Here is a 21,412-nt window from a genome sequence, read left to right as displayed (position 1 = left end):
AGCATTCCTTGTGTTTCACCAGCACCCGTGCCACCGTCCGTTGACTGGCGGTGTGCCTTGTGAGTTGTTTGCGTCCTCCTTTGCATTTCTCTGTGTTCATCAGCTCTGGCTGCCTGAAACAGACAAACTGTCAACTTCTCCTGATCTTGCTCCTCTGCACACAGTGGCCATTGGACTCTGCACTGTGCTGTGCAGTCTGCTCGCCTTTGGCGTCCTCCACAGTGTCAGCATCTGTCCTATGACACTCCAGTATCTGTCTCTCTCATTCTCCCCAATTTGGTTCACCTGAGTCCTTTTTAAATGTCCCAGTCTTTCTATGCAGTTTCCAATAACTAGAACGTGGCGTAGGCTTGCCATGTCCAGTCATCCTTATTACTCTATCCTCCTTCCTCGTCTCAGTACTGAAAAGGGGATGAGTTAAATGAGGTTCTCGGCTAGAAAAAACTGAGAAGTCAGTCGCTGTATTACAATAAGCCATGTAGGAATATTGCAATTGCATATGATTGTCACTGAAGGGTTATCTTGACTCAGTCCTTGCGTGTCTCCCTGGAGCTTGTCCTTTCCCATGTGGTCCTCCCACAGATAGCCATCCCTGGGGTCAGAGTCAGGTAGCTTCTGCCTTTCATTGGCCACATAAGAGAAGCTTCCTTCCAGGGAATCAGTGACGAGGGTGTCAGATGTGTCACTAGTATAGGAAACTCTGAAACATGCTACTGCCAGTGACTGGTTGAAGCAAGTACTTCATTTCGGGCACAAATTCCAGCTAAAGCTCAGTCCACATACTTAAACAAAATCCAACCAAGCGGGCCTCTTTCCTTGAAGCACTTTACAAAGTAGTGTCTCCCAATATTCCCCTGTCATGAAAAGGAAACATTATTATCCTTATTTTCAAAAAAGGAAAGTTGGGGAGTGTTTTCAGATTGCTATATAATGAATTTTGTGGATTCTTCAAGAATGAGTATTACAAAGTATCTATTCTATAGCTCACAAGGTATGACCAGAACACAAATCTTACCCCTGCAGCAAACTGTGTCGCGCAAAAAACAAATCCACAAATGACAATTGCTTGATGCCAGAGAACTGCAGAGCATGCAACAGGGGAGCAGCTCTATTTTACAACAGGAATACATTATTGTCAAAACCCCTAAAATGGGCGCAACAAAACGGGTCCAATGAATATTGGGAGAATGTCACACAAATATCTGAGTGCTGGTTGTGGTAAGCCAGATGGAGACAGACATTTGGGTGCCATTTTCACAATGATTTTATTTAAATGATAAGAAAATGCCTACCTTTCCTTATGCTGTGGGTTTTTCGTACCTAACGTAACTAAACTAGAGTGGTAGTCATAACTCGTAAACTCCAAAGAAAGTTGCCTGTCCTCAATCCAAAAAGCTAAGCTACTCTGTCCCTATCATCAAGACAAAACAACAAAAGACCTGGAGAATGACTCCCTACTCCTAGGATGCTTTTGACAGTTCATTTTATTAAGGTATCTTGAAATAGTGTCTGGCTAGTCCTCTAAAAAGCCCGTTCAGTTCCTTCAAGGACCTTCCCAGGTCCTTGTAAACATGTTCTCTGAACTTTTCATTCTATTTCTCTTCACACTGAGAAATGTTGATAAAGCCTCAGTTTGACCCTTGCTTATTCAGTACTCTTGATCTTCTCTAGAACAAATATGATGAGCTCCTGAATGACTCCCACTCTCTTGGTACTCTTTCTGGGACGAGTATGCAGTTTCCCTCAGTGAACTTCACTCTTCATATTTCTTTGCCCCTCACTGGGACGAGTATGCAAGGTTTAAGAGTGATTTTTACTCTTCTGATATATTTGTCACTCACTGGGAGCAGTATGCAGGGACCCTGAGTGATTCTCTATGCCTCGGCCTCACGCTCTCCCCTTTACCTACAGTGTCAGGGATCTGGATCACCGTTTTTATTCTTTCCCATATTCAGTAAGGATGGTTTTCTGATTTTGCTTCCTTGCTGTTTCCGACAAGCTTTCCTGTGTGTCGGCGAAAAAAATGTATTCTCCCGTTTTCCCTTCTATGCCACCACCTTCTCTCTTTGGCTTTTTGATTGCCGTCCTTATCCATGTACAGACCACCTCAGATCTGTTCCTGGCGTGCAGCTCTCTGGCATGCTGAGAGTAGGACTTTCCTTCGGCGCCTCTTGGACGTCCCTCCAGGGACTTTTACCTACTGTGTCCTCTCAGTTGGTCAGGCAGCCAACCGCAGTCACTTATTCTCTGTAGCTGTTTTCAAACAGATGAAACAGCATCTCCCTTGGTTTCCCAGCGTTCTCCACCCAGCCAGTTCGAAACTCCCTGCCTTCACTTCCTTCTTCTCTGAGCCCACTTCTTTTTATGATGCACCGTTGGGGCTTCTCCAGCTTCTCATGAATGTCATTCTTTGGTGTTGGTGACGTGTTCATCATACCTCTTGCCAGCTCCCTTGTCACAGTGCTTAATAGGAAAGCACTCCTTATTCCTCCTATGTTCATGTTCATCACAGTACTTAGTTCTTCTTCTGGTATAACATTACAATAGTACATGTAAGAGGAGTCTGGATATTTGTGAGTCCATAGTGCAGTGTTGGACTCTGTTGGATAATGTGAAGGGTGTTCCTCATGGGAAAGAGTGTTGTTATCCCCAAGAGTGGAGTCTCTCCATGTGAGGTCCTGCTGACTGCCACCTTCTTGGGGGATTGTTGTGTAGCATGCTCACCTCCCCAGCCTCTCAGAAAGGCGATCACCTCTTGGGGAAAGAGACTGAATCCATCAATTCATCACAGGGGTTAATTGGATGCTGCTGGACACCTGTCTAAGACGGTAGAGACTAAGAGATAGGAGTTTCTACTTGATATATATGATATGGCATTTGTAACGCGCCTATACGCAAGTGTTTCACTTGGTCATATATTTACTATTCATAGGGCAGACCTTCCAGGGACTTTGCAATCCGAATCGTGGCTCACCTGATGTGTTTACCTACATATGATATATGACATGATATGGCATTCATAACGCGCCTATACAGAAGTGTTTCAAGGCGCGACGAGGCAAGGGAGGGGGATCAGAGGGAAGACGAAGACAACGATCTTACTATGCCAGGTGACATTGAGATTGCGCAAGTGCAGGGAAGAGGATAAGTGCGGGGGAAGGGAGAAGGGGCAGTGCAATACATAGGATCAACAGTGAAGAATAAATAAAACAATAGGTAAAAGTGTGGCCAGCTAGTGGCAAGTGCAAGGGTAAGTGCAGACAAGTGTCGAGAACTGGTGGGAGCTGTAGGGATACATAACAGCCCCAAGCGCAGTGGTTGCCTGTGAGGCAGTGCATGTGTGCAGCTGGTGGGGGAGAGAACCTGGGCTCGAGATCAGAGGGTAGCCAGGTGACCAATGCAGTTTCAGTCAGGAGAGAAAGCAGAAGCAAAGATGAAGGTCTTGGGGTGCTTCCAGAACCGTAGATGGTTCAGAGAGGGAGGGAGGCTGTTCCAGAGGGAGGCCCCAGCTGGAGAAAGAGATCTACCGCCACCTCATTGCTTGGAGAAGCGACTGACCTAGGGGAGTTGGAGGCGGATGAGCGAAGGGCTCGAGAAGGAAGATATTTAGGAAGAGATAGTTGAAGGTATTGGGGCCCCAGGACCCAGAAGGCCTGGGGCCCCATTACATGGCTATCCTGGCTAGGCATAAGAGTAATTTAGACTGTGATTCTTGCACTATTTTGTTTTCCATACACTATCAAAGTTATGCAAGGTTTAGAAAATGTAGGGGACAAAAAAACCTTAGGCCTCAAATGTGTCTAACGTGGCACTTTTAACTAACAAGCACACATGCCACATTGCTGACTAATGGAAATCACTGGAAGTTCCCCCTCCAGTTCAGAACCACATAGCAATGAATTATGGGTATGCAAATTAGCTGAAAAGAAGGGGTGTTTGCTACATGTGAGTAAAGTGTCCTCTTCTTACAGGGCAGTACTATTTTATATATAGTTATAGTCACCCTCATTGGTGCTGATCAGCATGGGCAATCTGGTCCCTTGTGTTTGCAAGGCTGGGAAAAGATTTTGTTTACAAAACTATGTTAGCATGTAAATAGAGCACATTTCACACTTGCATATGTCATGTTTTAACCGATTGCGTGCAGTCAGAGTATTCTGTATATGGCTTTGTTGTCTATAAATGATCATCTTAACTGACTTTCAGAAGTATTACGTTCTTAAATTCTCTACACCTCTGTCGTTTGCATGTACATGTAATAGATTCTTTATATCCAAGGCACAGCTAATTAAGTTATTGTGAGTTGAAATTATTGAGATAAGAATCTACCTTTGTAATGATGTTTACTATCTAATACTATGTTTGACATGTTGTTGCAGATCAATGAATGGCTGTGCTTAAACTGCCAGACACACAGAGCTATGAGTGGGCAACTTGGGGATTTTAACAAAATGCCACCACAAATGCCCCTCTCATCGTTTTCACCAGCAAAGCAACCAGTGGGTCCTCACAGTCAGACTGTCACACCGGAGAAGAAACAAATTCAAAAATGTCCCAGTGTGCCCACTCAATTGGGACAAAACACTAACGGAGCTGGAGACAGGAAGGACAGTTCACCGCGACCACCGGGGAAACTAAAAAAGACCATGTCCATTGATGAGCACCAGCTGGAGAGTTTGGGGAGAAAGCAAGCGCTTGTCAAACCTGCAGAGGATAGCATCATTGCCCTCTCCCTGAGTGACAAACCTGCAGCCCAACCAGAAGAGAAGCATGATGTTAATAAGACTGGGGATATGGGTGCTGTGCTGAGCAAAGAGAAGTCCTCTGGGGCACAAGAACCTCATGAGCTGAGCACTAAAAAGGAGGACTTGATCAGCAGGATTTCAAAAGATCCACTAAAAAATGAGGATGGAACTGATGGCAGCAAAGACTTTCCTTCTGAAGCAAAAGAACTAACAGGAACTCAGCCCACAGAAACCATGAAAGAAAAAACAGTAAGTCTGCCATAGAATATTTAGAAGGTGTATTTGATTTTGTATGTGGTTTGTCCTTTTAAATGTTTGTGGCCTTCAGTCAATCGTAACATACAGCACATTTCTAACGTCGAAAAATTGGTATCACCAAATAAGTGTATAAAACAAAATATATTTTATTTTAAGAGAACTACTGTGTCAATATTGACTGTTTCCACTGGTTGATATTGAATACCTATTTAATTTTGGCTAACAACAAAAAAGTTACAAAATCATAGTAAGTCGAGTGCTCAGATTTCATATGTGCACACTCAAATATAGTACAATGTAGCTAGCACAGAGTAGACACACTTTTCGTATGGTTATTTCATTCAATGGGCTGCTGGTATCTTGTATATAGACACTATTAAAAGTTCTAAACATCCCCAAACTAATCTTTCACTCTGCCAAATGTTTATTTTGTGTTATATAATTATCTGTCATGATTCTGAATTGTGTCCAGTGTTGAAGTCACAGGTGGCCAATCCCAGGCTTGGTCTATGTGCTGTAATGCAACTAAAATGTTATAAGCAGAGAAAAACATACTAGGAATATATGTTCATCCTCAATGAAGTGGGACGTATTCCATACAACCAATGCTTATATGGATCGGAATCCTCACATGAGCGTCATAAATGCAATATGTGCAGTGGACTACATTTTAGGATCACAATACCAAAGTAGCTATTGCAATATACATATATTCAACGATACTCAAAATGAGTTATTTATGGCAAATCAAATCATTCTTAAGAAAAGAGCATTTTGCATATAAATCTTTACCATAACATTTATTTTTCTTGTATAACTAACCAATCCCCAGCTGCACAGGCAGAAGTAGAAAATGAACAGTGAGTTTTCAGTCAATTAAAAGTGAAACAGATGTGCAAACAAATACAATTCACAATGACACCTGAATCCATGATTGGCATCTGCAATACACATCTATGAAGCTAATGATGTTCCCAAAAAGTGCAGTTCTACATGAACATTTGACAACCCCTACTCTCACAGGAAACTCTGGAGTTCCTCAAATCTAACCTATAGTGCCAGTAGATATTCCTTTTCTATCAAAAATCACACCTATGAACGTGCTGAGATTGACCCTCTCTCTGTTATATCAATGCATTAATGTTCTGTTTTTTCAATCCATAAAATCCTCACACAAATTGGGATTTTTTTTTAATGAAATCCATCAATTCATCAAATACCCATAACACATGTAGTATAATCATAACAACAAATCAAATTACTTGCACCATGTCATCACATTAAAAATGATATAATATATCCAGCAACTTAATTACGCATAAACAATACGTCAGCCTACTTGGAAAGATTCTTTTTAGACCTTATCCAGAGGGCTTCCGGAAGATAACATTCCAAGCTTTGGCAGACCGTCTGATAATTTACTTTCATGAGATAAAAACAGGTCACCCTGCATTGATTAAAACTCAATAATTTTAAAGTGGTATTAAGCATTTGTTATGAGGTGCATTGATCATGCACATGTGCATGTGATCAAAACAATGCACAACAATGGTGTCTTTGTCCTCCAATGTCTATTGAAAGCTTGAAGCAACTGAAGGAACCTAGGGACCGAGATATAGGAGTCCAGGATATTTACCATTCACCATCATATGAAAGAATAAAAAAAGTCTTTAAATTGATTTCTCAGTAGCAGCATCAAATACGTTATCTTTTTGCAAAAACAAATATGCAATTTCAACAAATGTGTTTATGCTGGGACTCAGCAAGTGAGTGTCGTACAATGGCTGTAACCCAAAATGGTTAGTGTTTTTCTTTCGCCTATGTCAACCATCTACTCCCATAATATTAATCCAAAGCCAATACACCCTGAAGAATGTTTTAATAATAGACACTTTTCAATGCAAAAGATTAATAGCCACTAAATAACTGGAACTATTGACAAACGATTAAGCAGCAGGAAGATTATTTTATTAGCTGCGAATTGTAGAACATCTAGTGCACACTTCAATCATTTGAATTCTACTTTCATCAAATAACCACCGAAACTATCTGCACATTGAGCACAATTTCTTTGACTTTGCCTCAAAAACTTTGATTACAAGATGAAATGCACTGCCCTCAAAATTAATTAAAATATTGAAAATACCAGAGTGATCTTGATTCATCAAAATAAACTTTTTACATTGATTTTTTTTTCCATAAATGTTTGTTTGCAAACCTTAAACTGCCAAATTATAATACACCTCTCAAAATAGCATCATTAGGAAGACATTGGGGGATTCCCGGTTCTTTTAAGAAATAACATAACATTGGATTTGGAAATATGAACCAACATTAAACTTTCAATAATATAAACAGTTCAGCCAGTAATCCCTCCTTTTTTTCGGAGTTGGGAAGTCTTGAAAAAGTATGCTTTTTGTAAGCATGTTTTCTCTAAAGGTACACATATGTGTTTTTCTATATAATGGGAAAATATCACATTCTCTTTTTAGAAGGTATGGATTGTGCTGCTAAAATGCATCTTGAAGCATGAGTACTCAATTGTAAAAACAACAAAATCTGTAAAATAATGATCAAACAGAACAATTAATTTTGTAGACAAATAACCATCTCAATTGTATCATTACACATTAGATGTGTAACACTCTGATTCTAAATTTGGCCACCATGTTCAAACATGGAAAGTACTATGTTGTTTGGTCCTATGCTCCTGACTCAGTGCACATGCAAACATATTTTGAGGTTCTGCTTGCAAAGTCTTCAGTACATCAGTTTCCAACCTGGAATGATGTCAAGGTAGTGCTAAATATGTTGAAGTGTGTGCAGTAGGAAAGTTATGATAACATGAATTGCTTCAAAGCCTGCCTTATAGCGTTTGTTAACACATGTCTCTTCACCAAAGTCGCTCAGTCTGTAAAGTGACCTGTCATAACCTCTATCCACATATCATCGAAATGCATATTTCAGATGTACCTGTTGTCTCGGGAGGATAGCTCAGAGGCAACGCACTTGCCTTGGAAGTAAGACGACACAGTGCAACACAGGTTCGATCTCCGGGTCCATGCTGAGAAATCTCTGGGTATTAAGTAATAACCAATTACAAATACTAATGGAGTGCACTGCAGTGTCTCTTATTATGCGACAGTTGCCTTCAGTGTAATTTTATATTTCAGACAAAGGTACGTAATGTGTCCATGTAGCAGAGAATTAAGCGTTTTTAAGCTGCTCTATTTCCCCTTGTCCACACATACAACTAAAAAGTGATGATTTTATTTGTCCATGGACATCGTTATTTCAGTATATTTGCATTGCCATTAAGATTAAAATGATAGTGTTAACACTGCATATTTTTTATCTTGACTTTCTATGTGTGCAGTCTCCATTTTATGTAATAGACCCTATGCCTGGACTTCACTGATGTAAAATTGTTGCGAATATAAGTGCAGTAATGATTTTGAAAAAACTAAATTTTGGGTCATATACTTCCTGTAGACTCGTGTCAGAATCTCCACTTTGACTCTTTTTCAAATGCATGTCTTATATTTTAATTCATTCACTGGTATCATCTCCTGGTGCACATCGTTAATGTCCCTGACAAATGGTTAGGAACAAGATTCCACTTCATACAAGTTGGGGGTCGAATTTTCATAATCTAAGAAATCTCTTGAGAAACCTTATTCTGAAATCGGGCAACAATACCTTAAGTCTATTTGCCAGGTCCTTTAGTTTAGTTTTCAAATGCTGTTTGTGATTGACGAGTGTAGTTTCCAATCAAACTCTATAATGTGCATCTTCTTGACACATGTAAAGTTCAACAGCAATTTCAAAATACAAATATCACTCATTTTCAGACACTGGCATATCTTCCGTTTATGAGCTCCTTATACAATTTGAACTGAGTTCATCTTCAAACAAAATGTATATCACTCAGGATGCCATTATACCATCAGTGCCCGAAGTAAAACTGTATCTGTGTTATCAGCAATTCCTGGCACACCGACCTCTTCAGCTATCTATCAGGATCTCCTCATTATATAAGGCATTATTTGCAGTCCAGTATGAAATAATCCTCAATAGACAGAGCAGATCCCTTATCTTCCATATTCTAGGATTCCTTCATGTCTCTCAGCAGTCAGGACACATGGGACATTACTATAAACCATATGCCGGTGTGTCCATCTTCTGCCTAAAATGTGCACTTTGTTCATCTTGCTACAAAGTTCCATGAAACAAAAGGTAGTGCATATCTCCCAACCCCACATTCTCTTAAACTAGTTAATGCCAACAAATCTGCAGATATTGCAAAAGATACACTGTCAAACCAAGAAAGAAAACCATTGCAAAAGTTAGTATATTGGGTCCAAAATAGCATTATGCAAGAGTCTATTAAAATACATATTTTTATTGGCATGTGGCTATAGTTAAAAAACACAAAGTAGCTGTTTGCTGGCTTCTGTCTTACTCTCCAGTAATAAAGGTAAGTGCATGCTAAATGAAGCATAAAACTTTCAGACAAGTCCGTTAGAGCCAATGGGTGTAATCCTGACAATCAGTTGTTCCAGAATTGTTCAGACTTAAGGAAACATTATCTCAAATTCCCCTTCTCTTCAAAACGTTCTCAGTTTAAAAAATGACAAACCTTCATTGTGTAATGTTTATTTCTTTGTCCAAAACACACCGTGCTATTGCATATTAAATGTTCTTGGTTCTAAGGTTCAGCACTACAAACATTTGGCTTTCTGGTGTCTTGTGTGCACCTCCAGAGGATTACACAGCTTATACAAGGCGCATGGAACCACATGGGTATATTTACTACCTGTTCCAAGGTGATTTATATTGAAACATGTGTTTCTATAGTTAAAGTGAAGACAATGTCATCAGGGAAATATGCGCTGCTTCCTTCACTGAAAGTACTGAATGTTTTTTCAACAGAGGGGCAAATTGGAAAATGCACAAGTGTCTCTCAATCTGTTTTAATTTAGCAATCTACTCTGAAATAGTAATCACACTCATGAGCTGATTTTACTGATACTTATAGGAAATGCTTTCAAGAATTAGTAGATGCTTTCACTTGTGCAGAGTCTATTACAGATTGTGAGAAGCCCTAAGCCTTGAAATTAATGACCTAGATGTTGCAGTTTCCGATCTGACCTGGATTGGGTATTTTACAAGTCGTCTTAAATGCAGCAGCTGACATTGGTTACCAAACATATACTCAATGGCAGATAAAAGCCCTTTGCCTCCAGGACTGGGTATTATTTAAATCAGTTTAGTGTGTGTATATCCTTGATTAGGAGATGACCTCTTCTCTTTACTGTTTAAGCTCAACGTCTGACAAATATATTGTTGTGCACATTTCAAGCATAAACCTTATTCTATTAAAAGGTCCATTCATATAAATAGTTTTTCACCCCATTTCATAAAAATATCATAAGTGAATCACTTCCACAGATTTTTGATGTTCTAATTTTTGATTCTTTAGTACATGCTGCATTTCAAAATGATTCATGAAGACAATCGCATAAGTACATGGTGTCCATGCACACTTAAACCTACCTCATACTTTAAAAAACACAATCACTGCTTTAGACTGTGTAGGTCTTTAGCTACTAAGAGCAAAGATAATAATGTGTGTCCATATCCTGCACAAACAAGAAGTGGCTCAAGGTTTCTTTGCAAGTAATACAGTAATACAATATGTCCGTTTTTAACTTGTCCCACTTTACGTCGGCTCCTGCTAACATTAAAAGATTAATTCAAAATTGTGTATACAAGGTTCTTGTGCAGCTGATGCACTCAAGGTATGATTGGCTGGGCCAGGCAATTTTCAATCCTAGATATTCGACAGACAACCGGCCCATGGGAATGCATTAGAAATTAAATGTCCGAAAGCACACTCCTCATATGTCTTCTTAATCAAGGTATAAGGTTCGCTAAAATTGGGATTTGTGGATGGCTATAGGTGGGATAAACCCAACCCCTCCCATGGGTATTGGATAAACTGGAGTCATTCCCAATTTCACCCTTCCTTTTGTTTTCTTAATTCACGCAATGTGTTGATATACCGTGTCAATTCTGCTTCCGTATTTAGGCGATACCAGAAAAGTAATATTCTCATGCATATTTTATATTCGATTGGTAACAGGCCCACCTCGCAATATAAAGTGATTGTGGGAGCACTCCTCGGTTGGTAAACACAGGAGGGATTTCAAACATCTGTTTTCACGTAATTAGACTTTTGATAGGTTCATATGTCCCCATTCCTCAGTGCCATAAAGCACAGCTGGGTGCACCTGGCATTTATACACGGTCATCATTTCCATGGTCACATTTCTCCCACGTTGGTGTACAGTGTGAGGGGTCAGGAATGAAAGCCGGACACAACGTTGCCATTTTTTGGTTATGAACTTTTATTCAATGTAAATGGATTGGGAAAATGCTTCTATGAGCATATTCTAAAGAGGATATTTCCTACCTAGATTGGGAAAATGCTTCTATGACCATATTCTAAAGAGGAGATATCCCACCTAACAACCAAAACAAAGGATTTATCTTTGTCATGATGTCGTAAATCAAAAGCTGTCCTTGTGTCCAAACAATCTTGCCTGACCCTCAATTTAAAACAAAAAAAAAAGTGATAAGGGAAATGTTTGTAACCTAGTATCTGCAACAAGTGTTCTTAAACAAAGGTAGAATACTCCAATATAAATGTTCTTCAGGAATTGAAAAAACCTTAACTCCAGAGGGGGATTCTCTTCCCTTGGATTCTTCTATACAAAATAATACTGCTATTACAAAATGTCTCTCAGTCGAACAGTTTGTTTGTGTCTTTCTTGGCCCACAACAGTCCTGTTAGATGAACACTAATCAGTCTTATAAGTTCCTTCCTTGTTTAACAAACACTGGGCCTCATTACACGGTAGGCGCTAAAAAATGTGATTTACCGTCATGGCGCCATTAGCGTGTCCGCCATCGTAGGAGACCGCTAATAGCGTCACATCACGAGTCAGCGGACACGCGCATAGGGCCATGACGGTAAATGACCCCACCGCCATGGCGGAAAAGCACCTTACCGGCTCCGACCAAAGTGCTGATAGCACCTCCGCCCTCATGCTGCACGCTATTAGCGGCCACCGCTGTTAGCGGTCACTGCTATTAGCGGTCACTGCTATTAGCGGTCACCGTAAAACACCGGAACCGGAAATAGCGTCATCGCACCGGAACGGGAAAGAGCCCGGCGGCCATCTTTAAAAACACAATCCATTGCCATCCCCTGCACTCAGGACCTGCAGCAACACCACGACTGGCAAAACCACATCCCAGAAGAACAAACAATGCCCAAGGCCCTAAAGAAAGCCGATGCGCGCCAGCGCAAAGAACGCTTCTCAAATGAGGAATTGAAAATGCTGGCAGACACCCTGGCTGCAAATGCAGAGGTAGTGTTCGCTAGCGACATGCGGCGCCCGGCACTCCTGAGAAAAAAGGAAATCTGGGCTGAGGTGGCGCAGAAAGTCAGTGCGGTGGGCTCCACCCCCCGCACCGTAAAGGACGTGCGCAAGCGGTGGGATGATCTGCGCCTCCGTGTACGCAGCATTTTATCGGCCAACAGGAATCTGGCCATGGGCACAGGAGGCGGAGGTGGATCCCCGATGAAGATGCAGGAGTGGGAGGAGACATGTGCCAGCACCATTGGCATAGAATCCATCGAGGGAGTGGGCCGAATGGAGTGTGGTGTGGCAACAACGTCAGACGGAGGTGAGTGACCACGCAAGACACAGCAATGCCAAGCATGAGTCCCTCCCCTAAATGTGAATTGGGAATCAGCTAATGGATGGGGTCATCACACACACATGTACACAACCCTGCATATATGCCCTGCACATCCCCACACAACCACATGCATGCAGCACCTCACACACGTGTCACCCTGACACATGTCCGGATGACCCACCCATCTGGCCAACAACCTGCAGGCCCAAAGTAGATGTCCAAATGCAAAGAACTGCAGCAACAACAACATATGCATGATGCACGTTGACCCATCACTGATGTTATCCCTGTCTTGCTCCCCCACAGGGTCACAATCTGACAGTGAGGAGCTGGACGCTGCAACGCAGGCCCCACCACCCAAAAAGCAGGCCAAGGGAAAGGATGCAGGCACCAGGCCCAGTACATCGAGGGGCACTGGGATATCTGGAGTGGCCCAGCGCACAAAAGCCACCCACGCAACGACCACACCAAGGGTCGAAATGCCATCCGACACTGTGGCAGCACCCCCACCACCCACCCCCACCACTCAGGAGCCAGTGCCAGAAGGCACGCCGTCCGCAGCCAATAGCTCCGTTGGGGAAGCAGCAGCCACGGCACCTATGAGTGATGTGGACGACCCATGTCCGACACCGGAAGGGCAGCGTACACCCAGCCCCCAGCTGTCCCCACTCCACAGCCCATGCAACACATCCAATGGCAACATCCATGAGGTGCATGCCGGAGATGCAATGGATGGGTCATTCAGTCCCGTGGCGAGCTCACCTGATGTCGGCCACATGCAGCAAGCTGCGCCGAGGAGTAACAGGGGCAGGGCCGCAGACGACACCATGAGCCTGATACGCCAGCGCCAGGAGGAGCTCAATGCCCTGGTTGCCCGGCAAGTGAGCGAGGCTGCCTCGACCAGGGAGGAGATCCGGGGGTTGTCAAGGGACATGAAAGCTGCCATGGACAGCAACACGACGCGCCTATGTGAGGAGATGGCCGCTGTGAGGCAGGTCCTAACGCGCATTGCTGAGGCGATGGAGAGCATGCGTCACTCACAGGGAGCAGATCAACCAGCCACGCCCTCGTCTACTAGCTCCGACCAGACAACCATCCTGCGCAGGTCCAGCCGGTCCTTGCGGCGGTCAGACTCACAACCCCCCAATGGTGGTAGTGGAGGAGGGAAGTAGGGCCAGCCTGTCCCTGTTGACACTTGGGAACTAATGCAGCACTGATGTGCACACCATGTTCGGTGGAGTTGTGGGGGAAGGGGGGTGAGGGTGTTTGGGGGAGTTGTGGGGGGAGGGGGGTGAGGGTGTTTGGGGGAGTTGTGGGGGGAGGGGGGTGAGGGTGTTTGGGGGAGTTGTGGGGGGAGGGGGGTGAGGGTGTTTGGGGGAGTTGTGGGGGGAGGGGGGTGAGGGTGTTTTGGGTGGAGGGTACATGCACGTTTGAATGTCATAATGCTCAATACAGACGTAATGGCATGGATAATCACATGACTGGACATTGATAATTGTGTATGTGTGTATTATTGTTGAAGGGTGCACTGTGATTATGTCCTCCATACACCCCGTGCCCTGAGCTGAACACCAATTGCACCCTCCTAATCCATGTGCATCAGAAACAATGGTCTATCATGTGCTGCCGCACAGCACGTCCCTCATGGGCATCGCCACCTGCATGACCTGCAGCCCCCTCTCCTCCATCCTCATCCCCGTCATCATCCTCAGACGGTGGTCGCAGTTCTATGTCAGGGGGCATTGGCACATTCCGTCTGATACACATATTGTGAAGCATGACACATGCCATGGTGATCTTGGCCACCTTCTCATGCCCGTACAGGAGTGCCCCGCCCGACCTGCTGAGGCACCGGAAGCGTTCCTTCAATAGGCCGAATGTCTGCTCGATCACCACGCGGGTACGGGTGTGTGCATGATTGTAGTCCTCTTCGTGCCTGTTCTGTGGGTTCCGCACAGGGGTAAGGAGCCACCTCTTCAGGGGATAACCTGCATCACCTGCATGGGTGCAACAATGGGTATGTGTAAGTGTCTACATAATGTGGAGCGTGCACATGTCACACAAACAAACATTGCATATTCAACGACATCCACTGATCCAAGCACGCATGGCAATCAGGGTAACTGCAATGTGGGAAGGTGAGGTGGTCCTTGCAAGTGGACATGCACCATGCATGCATACAGCAGGGATTGCCATGTCCCGCCAGAGTTTAAGTGATTTGTGTTTCCTGGCCCTGGCAACGTTAGTGCCACACTGCTAGTACACTGCCATTCCTTAGTTGATGTCCCCATGCTGTTTGATGGCAATTCTGTGGTGGGGTACGGGTGTGCCTCACCACAATGGCTACAGGGGATCCATTTGTATGCACTCATGTGCGCGGACCATTTCTGATGTAGTTTAGCGTACATTTCAGTTGTGATTTTGATATGCATGTTGCTGATTTGTGTAATGGGGGAATGGTGTGTTGTGCGGTGTGCATGTTGTTTGGAATGGCCTGTTTGGCGTAATGGATTGATATGTTTGCCGTGGCACTCACTTCCGGCATGTGGTTTTGTCTCTGGTCCATTGTGGGCTGCCTCACTGTACAGTGATGCAAATATGTATGTCCATTCTTCTCATGACACAAGTTCACGCACAGTTGGAGTATGCATCTCCCCCCCCCCATTCACGCCCAGTTGGAGTATGCATCTCCCCCCCCCCATTCACGCCCAGTTGGGGTATGCATCTCCCCCCCCCACTCACAATCCACATCACACTGACATGTGGTCAGCCTGCTACTCACCAAGTAGCCACGAACGTTGTCCAGCATGTCGCTCCATGTATCGTGGTATTGTCGAGTTCCGCAGGACCATTGCATCATGGGTTGAACCGGGATATCGGGCACAGCAATGTGTGATGATCTTATTGGAGTCACATACCATTTGGACGTTGATGGAGTGGTATTGCTTTCTGTTACGGTACACTACCTCATTGGCATGTGGGACCACCAGTTCTACATGGGTACAGTCGATGGCCCCAATGCAACTTGGGATGCCTGCCAGTGTATGGAAGCCTACTTTGGTGTTGGAGATCTCCTGGGCAGTCCGTGGCATGTATATGTGTTGACTTGTGTGCTGCAGGAGGGCATCGAGCACCTGGTTCAGTGTGCGTGAGAATACTGGTTGTGATATGCCATGCATCTGACCTACCGTATGCTGGTAGGTGCCTGTGGCCAAGAAGTGGAGCACTGTTACTACCTTCAGTAGAGGGGGGATGGCAGTACGGATGTCAATGAGACTCACAATGTCGTTGTATATCATGTCTACTATGGTGGTGATGGTATCCCAGTCCAGACGGTACAGGGTGTGTATCTGCTCAGGGGTTAGGTTGACTGGACTGGCTCTGATCCTGGGAATTGGTGGCTGCCTCTGTGGTATCACTAGGTGCACTGGTGGTGCTTGCTGCGCCTGTCTTGCCCTCCTCCTCCTCCTCCTGCGTCTCCTCTGTGCTGCCTGTTGTTGTAGCTGCTGCACAGCAATCATGTCCTCTAGCCCATGTAATGCTGCTAGTATTGCATCCATCTTGGTGTGGGAATGGGTGTGGGGAGGGGTGTGGTGTGCTCTTTTGTGCTGCCAGTCTCCATTGCCTCCACCTGTGCTGATTTTGTCCACCTGTGGCAGGTTGGAACTCTGCTGTGCTCTTTTAACGTGTGGTTCGCGATGCCGGTATTAGCGCCTTGCCGGTAAGGGTTCTTTGGGTCTAGTACATGCCGGTATTGCCATGTACGCATGGCTCGCGATGCCGTGATATTAGCGCTATGCCGCTATTTCCGGTCTGAGGGGCCGCGCGCTCACGGACTTGCCGCTAATAGTGCCACCGTACTTTGCGGTGCCGCTAATAGCGGTATGTCCGGGTCGTGATTGGGGAGGGGATTTACCGATATCGGTAATCCCTTACCGGTAACGGTATGTCCCTACCGCCTACCGTGTAATGAGGCCCACTGTGTCTGCTTGACATTCTTTGTATGACTGAACTTTTCCTGGTGTACTCCCCTGCCAGGATTCTTGATGCACTGTCGATTTCCTGGTGTACTCCCCTGCCAGGGCATCTATCCCCTTCACAATTGTCTGGTATACTCCCCTGCCAGGACTTCTCTTGTATTTCACACCTGCCTTGTATATGCTGTCCGGACTTCTCTTGTCTTATGGTTCCTCTTTTTATCATCAAGTAGGATATACGTTTCTGGTTATTTGGGTATATCTACTTGACAAACATTTATTTCATCATGCTCAGAATCGGTTGTCTTCTTGATTAAAACATGATCTTCCTTTCAATTCATTTTCTGTAACTTTGCAATGTTCTATTCCTTTTTGGTGTAGTTGCCACAATGCTCCAAGTTCCCCACTCTGCTTTGGCAGGCTCACCGGTTTCCTGTAGCATTTTAGGGTTGCTCACCCTTGCGCAGTGTGCACTGACTGCTGGCTTCGCATTCCGGGCGGCTCTGATGTGTCTCCAGGCTTCCTTGCGACTTCGCTCCTACTCACAGGCTTCTCTGGTAAGGACAATGCTGCTTCTATTGGTTGATGGGTGGCCAGGGTCCCTCTCACGGTTCCTGGCGTCTCCACAGCCCCCCTCGCACATAACGCATTTATCTCCCTACCTGCTGGTGAGCTCCCTCGCTCTGCCATGCCAGCTTCTGCTTACAACTTCCGCACACCGAGTCGGGTTTCTCTCTCCCGCATGCCTGCTCGTATCTCCAGCCTCTGTCTGCCGTTTCCATGAAGCAACTGCGTCTTCTCCCGAGCTGCCTCTTACTGTTTGATTCAGATTTTTAAAGGTCCCGCACATAGGTATCTTTCTCCAACAACTAGCATGCTCAATACACTTGCAGCTTTGTGTCAATTCCTTCATCCTTCCCGTCTCAGTACTTAGGGGATTATGGGATTTGAAGTCCTTTAACGGTTTTAGCTGCAAAATGTGAGGAGGGTGTTTTCCAAGGGTTTTATATGGAAATTCAGTTTAACCTGCTGGAACATTAACATGGTGATAGGCCATCATGGTATGGGGCAACATGGCTTTTCCTCATGGGAAAGTGGGGGATAACGTGGTTCATCCAATGAAGCCATGACATCTCCCCGCTGGCTATCTCCTCCCATGTGATCCTCCCCATAGAGCCGCCCCCAGGGTCAGGATCAGGTAGTGGCTGCCATCCCCTGGCCACATGGGTGGAGGTCACTGCCGGAAAAACAGAGATGACTCCATCAGATTAATCACAGCGATCTCACACCTGGGTAGTCAAAGAGATTAACCTATATGACAGTTGTGAATTTACATAAGAATTACAGTGTTTTACTATGTTTTGTGTGACATACTATTGCTACTGTTTTTGTTAAATTAACTTCCTAAGCTCAATTGTCAAAAAACATTGTAACTGTTTGTGCATTCCCTGGGGTGATTGTCAGATTAACACTAGATCGTCAGGATATAAAAGAATCCAGAGTTTCCTTGAATGTAATTTTGGGGCATCACATTCCAGAGTAATAATTAATTCAGATAACAAATTAATATATAAAGAAAACATTCAAGGTAATTAAACATATCCCCTTTTCACTCCCATTACTATCTTGAATATATCAGTGCAATTCCGCCCTTGCCAAATCTCACCGTAGCCAGTTTGTTACTATAAAGGACCTTTATTGCAGCATTCACCGGGGTAGGTACTTTTAAAAGTTCCAGCGCTCTCCCTAATGTTTCCCTATCCACTCTGTTAAACACAGTTTTAAAATGTATAAATATTAACTATTAAACCATATTTTTTTTTATTGCATTCATTTTCTATTAGTACATTCCAGAGGAAGTAGTGTGTGATGGACCACCTCTTCTCTCAAGCCCCCTTCCAAGTGAAATATTACATTTAAATATTTAAATTTTAAAGTATTAAATTTGTCAATTTCCACTGTCCGCCATCCATCCAGAATAATTCTTATATTATTGACTGAGTTAAAATAGAGGGTACGAAAAGGGGATCCAAATCATGGTTAATACGGAGAGAAATCTGTGGAATTATATCGGCCAAAGGACTTTTCTTAATTTTTGTTTATTTAATGCCAATCTCACTACTTCCTCTGTAAAAAATGAATTCACACATACAATTAAAACTAATATACATTGCTATGTTATCAATCATTATTCCGTAGGCATATTTGTTTTAGTATATAAACTTTTTAATTGATTCTGCCAGTCTTCAGATGAGATTACTGTAGAAGTAATACTCTGTTTATCACTTTCATTGACTTTGGCTACAATAATCCAGAAGGCTTGCTGATCATCATTGCTTGTTGCCACTTTAAGAGTACCCCATAATTTCTCCAAAACTAACTTTTTTCTTTCCTTTTGACATTAAAATATATTCCTGTATTAACCTCACCATTGCTCCTTGTTTATGTTTATAGCTAGCCACAAGAATCTTTTTAAATGAACGTTTGGCTTTTTTTATAATCGTCATCAAATCTAATGACTGTCTTTGTCTAAAAGTCCAAAATAAAATTCTGTGTCTAACCTATGCTTGCCCTCACGCTGTACCAAAATGTGATAGGGAGTCTTTTCAAAAGGAAAATGGTGGTTCAACAAAACACTGGCAAAACCAGTGTTGGTTCTGGGTGGTCTTCTCACCATGTTCAATTTGGTCAGTGCCACAAGGATGATTCCTTAATCAGCCTCTGAGGGATCCCTTCCCCAAACTCAGGCCTCTGCAAATCTTTCAAAACGAAACATGACTTAACAGTTCCTTGTTGGTTTCACAGGGTACCTTTCCTCAAGCTTAGGCCCCTCTAGGTCCAAACATCAATTCAGCTGGTCGGGACCTGCTCTTACTTTCCATGTAGCCCCTTTTTAACATCACTTTGTCATTGGGTAGAATTCGAGGCTTTCTAAATCGCCAGGCTCTTTGCCTTTCTACAGTGCAACCACTTCTGCCCCTCTCTTGATTTCTTGCTTCTTACACTTTTTATCTTCTGGTGCTTCCCACACCCCTTTCATGACTCTCTTTCCTTTTCTTGTGCACACTTGCGCTGTCCTTTTTATCCTCCTCATGGCCGTGCCTCTTGCACGTGTCCCCACTGGCTTCTGGACCCTTTTCCACTTCGTCATGCGTTTTTGCCTCTTGCACCCTTTCCATGGGCTTCTGGCCCCTTTTTAGATGTTCGCGTCTCTTGCACCTTTTCCCTGGGCTTCTTGCCCCTCTTTACATGGCTGTGCCCCTTCTACATTTTCCTTGGGCTTCTTGTCCCTTTTTACACTATCATGACTCTTGCACCTTTTCCATGGGCCTCTGGCCCCTTTTTTCACTTGTGTGCCTCTTGCATCTTTTCCCTGGGCTTCTTGCCCCTTTTTTACACGTTTGTGCCTCTTGCACCTTTTCCCTGGGCTTCTTGCCCCTCTTTACACTTGTGTGCCTCTTGCACCTTTTCTGTGGGCTTCTTGCCCCTTTTTCACTTATCACTTCGATGTTCGCTTTTAGTTCACTTATTACATTGCAGGCGTGTCCCTCCAGTGTCACGCTAACACTGTTACTTTCATATCTTTGAAGTTTTCCCTTTAACTTCACTCAAATATTGTAACAAAGGCGGTCCTCTTTCTTACGCTTTTAACATGCCACTGTGTATCGCGCTCTTCACAGCCCGGCTCGGCATTGCTTTCAGACTCACCGGTCTGACTTCCACACTTCGACTTCTCAACGGTTCTTCGTTCTGAGGTCAGGGTTTCACCGCCTGCCCCCTCGGACACTCCTGGGCAGTCTCGCCAGCCCAGGGGAATGAGCACTTACATCTGCAGTTGCTACAGGAGACCAGCGCGCCCCACGGCTCCCATCGGCAGATTCTCCAGGGCTGCCTGGAGACACGGCTCCCTCGCCAGGCTTCTGCACTTGCGAACTGCAGCTCCTCAGCATCTCAGCATCCCGGTCTCTGGCCTCTGGTCCTGGGCAGCATTGGAGTCTCGGCTTTCCTCCCTACTGGCTCTTTGCTTGCTCTCCTACTCGCTCATCATTTTGTGAGAGACGACACCTTTTATAGCAAAAAGACCGGTCAAGTGGAGTCAGGTGTCAATAGTTACTAGTGAATGCCTGACCCTGCCTGAATTTATTAGTGGGACAGTTTGGATTCTTTCTATGGTAGGTTGCCCTTTTCTTCCCCATTGTATTCCTATGGGACTGATCTTATTTGCCTCTTCCTTGTCTCAATATTTGTTGGAATACGGATGGGAGATGGGGTTAGATTGGATTTGACATTGACAGGCTATACAAGGTGATGGGTAATGAATAAGGGAAGACTCCTTGACCCTAATATGGTAGACAAAAGGTGAACCCCTTTTGTATTAAAGTATTCCCTATGTTATCTGCCCGGATATGTGAGTAAGGGTCGGTATAATCCTTCCTATGAGCTGAATGGGGCAAAGACAAAGAAACTTTGGAATTAGGATTCTGATTTCGTCTCTTTCCTGGGTTAGGGATAATGGGGCCTGCATAACCTACAATGACTTCTGGGATTTCTCCACCTATTATTCCATTGGAATCCCACATCTCTCCTGGGGTATTTCCATGATCACAACTCCGTACTCCACTACCTAGGTTATCCTCCCACACTCGTCCACCCCCAGGGTTG

The 21,412-nt window shown here is 44.2% G+C and overlaps 1 protein-coding gene across 7 annotated transcripts in view; it reads left to right on the top strand.

Annotated features, from left to right (window-relative positions):
* PCLO (piccolo presynaptic cytomatrix protein) overlaps nt 1-21,412 on the top strand; it is an 854,190-nt gene that overhangs the window by 329,883 nt on the left and 502,895 nt on the right. For all 7 annotated transcript variants that reach the window (XM_069627816.1, XM_069627812.1, XM_069627813.1 and 4 more), the window contains exon 4: nt 4,380-4,994. In XM_069627816.1, coding sequence (XP_069483917.1) covers nt 4,380-4,994 — 615 coding nt within the window. The remainder of the gene's footprint in view (nt 1-4,379; nt 4,995-21,412) is intronic.

The sequence above is a fragment of the Ambystoma mexicanum genome, chromosome 12, assembly GCF_040938575.1.
Source record: "Ambystoma mexicanum isolate Mex_15411 chromosome 12, UKY_AmexF1_1, whole genome shotgun sequence".
In the NCBI taxonomy this organism is placed as follows: domain Eukaryota; kingdom Metazoa; phylum Chordata; class Amphibia; order Caudata; family Ambystomatidae; genus Ambystoma; species Ambystoma mexicanum.
The sequence above is the reverse complement of the archived record's forward strand: the minus strand, read 5'-3'. Positions and strand labels throughout refer to the sequence as shown.